Source organism: Sprattus sprattus, assembly GCF_963457725.1.
Source record: "Sprattus sprattus genome assembly, chromosome: 2".
NCBI classification, from domain to species: domain Eukaryota; kingdom Metazoa; phylum Chordata; class Actinopteri; order Clupeiformes; family Clupeidae; genus Sprattus; species Sprattus sprattus.
The window spans coordinates 65,878,406-65,883,405 of record NC_137921.1 but is presented as its reverse complement, the minus strand read 5'-3'; the positions used below and the strand labels follow the sequence as shown (position 1 = coordinate 65,883,405).

The window sequence follows — 5,000 nt, the reverse complement described above, 5'->3', positions numbered from 1 at the left end:
GTGCTTATGTGTGTGTGTCTGAGAGGGAGAGTGATAGAGAGTGTGAGAGAGAGAGAGATGTGTACATATATGTGTGTGTGTGTGTGTATGTGTGTGTGTGTGTGTGTGTGTGTGTGTGTGTGTGTGTGTGTGTGTGTGTGTGTGTGTGTTTGTGTGTGACTGGCAGTGGTACGTGAGATGGTGTGGGGAGTCTTGATCAAAGTGCAGGTGTTACTTAGCAACGACGAAATGCGACGGGAAGCGCGTAATGGCCCAGTCATGATCAGGCATAAGTGCTAGTTCCCTTTTACAGATATACTAATGAGAAACAGAAGAGAGAGAGAGAGTGTGTGTGTGTGTGTGTGTGTGTGTGTGTGTGTGTGTGTGTGTGTGTGTGTGTGTGTGTGTGTGTGTGTGTGAATGTGTATCACAGGAGGGACTTTTTTTGTGAATCTCTCTCTCTTATGTTTATTGTCTCCATTTTTCCCTTTTGGTCACCCGCTCTTAATCCCCAGTCTATTTTCCCTTTCAGTGTGTCTCTCTCTCTTTCTTTCTTTCTCTCTCTCTCTCTCTCTCCAAAAGACCCCATGGGTGGATCTCTCCTCAGCTTTACTGCTGTCATGTCACCCTGGGAAACCACCTCTAATCTTTGACCTTAACTGTGCACTGTACTGTCCCCCATAACCAGTACACCAAAAGACCCCATGGGTGGATCTCACCATACTTACTGACAAAAACTCACTTATGCACATTGCATACATACCCATATACAGCACATATACTGTTCATGCCTTTGCAAGAATATCTACATATGTAAATATAGTATACACAGTATACATAGCTACGAAGCTCCTATTTCAGACACACTCAGGCAGACAAACTCACTTACACACACACTCACACACACACTGGGGCTGTTTGAGGGTTACACCGGGATGTTCATCAGAGGGATGCACAAGGCCACCTCCCTCTGTAACACTACCTATTATATATCTATATCTATAGCTATATACATGTCATGTCAGCTCTGTGTGGGGCGGTGTGGCCCCGATCGCCTCCAGCTCAGCGTCAGGCAACCGGCGGGCCTTGAGAAGGCTGGAGAAGGCTGGACTGTTTTTATTTTTGTTGTTTGTTTGATTCCTATCTTTTTTCTGTTGTATGTCTGATTCCTACTCACTTCATAAATCTTGCAGCCAAGACACCTGAACTTCCCTAACGGGATTAATACAAGTTTATCTTATCTTATCTTATCTTATATTTATATATATAACATAATGTGCTGACATATCTATATGTCTCCAACCAATATAATTGTGGTTGGGATCCACTGTGCTTTGTGACAAAGAGGCAAGGGTTCCTTGAACCACAGATTTCTTTCCACGGATGTAAAGACTCCTAGTCAGACTATAAATGTTAGAAGGGATTGATGACGTTTTGGACAATCTTTGTGTGAATGCCTAACAGTATATCTACACATGTGTGTGTGTGTGTATGTGTGTGTATGAGAGAAAGAAAGAGAAAGAGAAAGACAGAAAGAGAAATGGATGTAGAGAGACAGAGGCAAAGAGACAGACATCATTAGAGTGAAAGAGAGAGAACACACGCAAGAAACAGAGAGAGAGAGAGAGACAGAAAGCCAGACTGTGAGAGAGATGAGTACCGTGCGTGTGTGCGTGCGTGCGTGCGTGTGTGCGTCTGTGTGTGTGTGTGTGTGTGTGTGCATGTGCGTCCATGTGTATGTATGAGTATTCGTGTGTGTGTGTGTGTGTGTGTGCATCTGTGTGTGTATGAGTATGTGAATATGTGAATATGCGTATCTATGAGAATGTGTGTGCATATGTCTATCTGTGTGTCTATCTGCGTGTGTGTGTGTGTGTGTGTGTATTGTGCATCGGCCAGTGTAAGATACCTGAGGGTGGTCTCTCGTCCTTTTTCTTGTCCTCTGCTGTAACCTAAAGGGAAGAGTAGGTTAAAACCGGAATGAGAGTTCAGAAAACGAGTGGAGCGACAGAACACGTCCACTTTAATCCAATCAAAGACGCATACTCAAAACCATAGCACATCTGCTTTCAGAGCCCCGCATACACACTTACTCACACACACCCACACCAACGCACTCATATACTCACACACACACTCTTACACTCACACACACACACTCATACACTCACACACACACACTGGTCTTTGTAAAACCACACTTACTGACAAAAACTCACTTATGCACAGTACATACATACCCATATACAGCACATATACTGTTCATGCCTTTGCAAAAATATCTACATAATGTAAATATAGTATACACAGTGTACATAGCTCAGAAGCTCCTATTTCAGACACACTCAGGCAGACAAACTCACTTACACTCACACACACACACTTGCTTGCAAGACATACTGTCAGAACGTTGCTAGTTTGATTCCCTGTCGAAGTGTCCTTGTGCAAGACACTGAACCCCTAATTGCTCCTGATGTGCAGTGTGCCATCAGTGTGAATGTAAAATGTGTATACATCCTTGTAAGTCGCTTTTGGTAAAAGCGTCTGCTAAATGACTAAATGTAAATGTAAATGTATATGCATACATTCACTACATGTTTACTGTGTGTTTAGGAGCCCCTATATGAGGTCGTCTCAGTCACAGACACTTTTAAATAGAGTGCTGATTAGTGCATGAGTCCATCTGCACTTCCCACCCTCTGCCTGTGACGTCCTACCGATGTTTAATACAACTCACCGTATGCAGGCTACATCTGACCGCAGGCACTGGAGAAGAGAACGCTTGACCAATTCTCCATTTCCCAGGTTTCATTTCCCCACACTAAACGCCCCTCCAAGTTGAGTAATCAACACACCAAATAAGGTCATGTGGCTAAACCGGTGGGCAAGAGTTCTTTGTGTATATTTTCTACTATGACAGAAAAGAAGCTTATTCTCCATCTTAAGTGTTGGAAGTTACAAGCTGAAAGAGGTTCACTATAAACAATACTGTATTCACAGCCTCAAATTATATTTAATTCCCATGTTAAGGTGCCTAATGGTAACTAAGCAACCAGCTAACTCCTGAGCACTCCCTTAGAGTGTTTTCTACCTGGCAATTACTACACTTCTCTATTACCACAGTCAAGTTTAATGTTTGTGTGTGTGTATGTGTGTGTGTAGGCATGAACGTGTGTGTGTGTGCAAGCCTGAGTGTGTGAATGCACGCATTTGTGTGTGTGTGTGTGTGTGCCCGTTTAGTCTATAGTTATCATGCTGTCTGTATCTGCGTGTATGTGTGTGCACTGAAGTTTCGCAAGGAGTTTAGTTTAGTCTAGAAGTTATCAGGCTGTCTGTATCTGCGTATGTGAGTGTGTGTATGTGTGTGCACTGAAGTTCTGCAAGCAGTTTAGTTTAGTCTGTTTAGTCAGTTATCAGGTATGTCTTCAGCACACACGACTGTATGGCCCAAAGAACATGCAGTTCAAACTCTGCCTATTGCCACATCAATCAGGACAGGTGGCCCACTTGATAGCCGGGTTAGGTGCAAAGCCAACTGCTAAACACTCAAAACACACTCACACACACACACGTACAAACACATACGTACAAACACACACACACACACACACACACACACACACGCACATACAAACACACACAAAGGCAAACACCAACTCTCCCCATGGCAACAGCTCATGGCAACCCAAGTGAATAAATGACACATCACTTGAAGTCATGGCAACTGCAAAACTCACAAAAGCAAGCGTCTGGTAAGTTTTTGTATGTGTATGTGTGTGCGTGTGTGTGTGTGTGTGTGTGTGTGTGTGTGTGTGTGTGAGAGAGGTTTTCTGAGATTTCATAAAGCCCTCTTCAAAGCGGAGGAAGTGGTTCAGGGGTGTCTTTTAGTCGGGGGGGGGGGGGGGGGGCTATGAAGAGCTCCTTCAGCTCTAAGAGACGCCCGGGAATGACAGAGCCATGATTAACACGACTCACAGAAAAAGGAAGAAACGAGGACAGAAGTGTGCAGAGGAGGAAGGAAGAGGAGGAGGAGGAGGAGGAGGAAGTGAAAGAGAAAAGAGGAGAGTGGAGTAAAGGAGTGGTGGTGTACACAGAAAAGGAGAAGAAAAGAGACGAGTAGAAAAGAAGAGGAGTGGAGAGGAGCAAAGAAAGGCAAAGAGGAGAGAAAGAGGAGAGGAGTGAAGTGTTGGTTGTGAGAAGGACAGAGGGGGAGTGGGATGAGAAGGCCAGCAGGTACCGAGCTGTGAAGTGAGTAAACCTCACTAACCCGACGCCTTGAGGCGCTTCAGGGACAAACGCTCGCACTCAAAGGGCTGCCACTTCCCGGCTAGTTGGCCCTCCTTCAGTGCACACACACACACGCACAAACACACACACACACGCACAAACACACACGCACACACACACACACACACACACACACACACACACACACACACACACACAGACACACGCACATAGACACACACACACACACACACACACACACACACACGCACAAACACACACACACACACATAGACACACACACACACACACGCACACACACACACACACACACACACACACACACACACACACACACACACACAGACACACACACATAGACACACACACATAGACACACACACATACACACACACACACACACACGCACAAACACACACACACACACATAGACACACACACACACACACACACACACACCCCAAGTTTGAGCCTGCTGCCGGACTGTGCTGCTCACAACACAGGTTACACCGAGAGGAGGAGAGGAGAGGGGACCGGAGAGTTTATAGATGAGGGGCAAAGAGGATGAGAGAGAAGTAAAGTAGGTAAGAGAGGAGAAGAGTAGGGTTGAGAAAGCAAGGTAAGGCAACGGCAGTTTATTTCTACAGCACGGTTCATACACAGAGGCAGTTCAATGTGCTTTACATAAATGGCAAAAGGAACATTCAAGGGAAAGATAAAACAGAAGAGATACAAATATAAATAAAAGAAAGTAAAGAGCATCCGAAGAGCAT

At 44.9% G+C, this 5,000-nt stretch overlaps 1 protein-coding gene across 1 annotated transcript in view; it reads right to left on the bottom strand.

Moving 5' to 3' along the window:
- The window catches only part of adgb (androglobin), a gene marked incomplete at both ends in the record, with an annotated part of 54,131 nt that overhangs the window by 30,815 nt on the left and 18,316 nt on the right, over nt 1–5,000 (bottom strand). Inside the window, one exon of the mRNA XM_080860369.1 lies at nt 1,889–1,931. Coding sequence (XP_080716495.1) covers nt 1,889–1,931 — 43 coding nt within the window. The remainder of the gene's footprint in view (nt 1–1,888; nt 1,932–5,000) is intronic.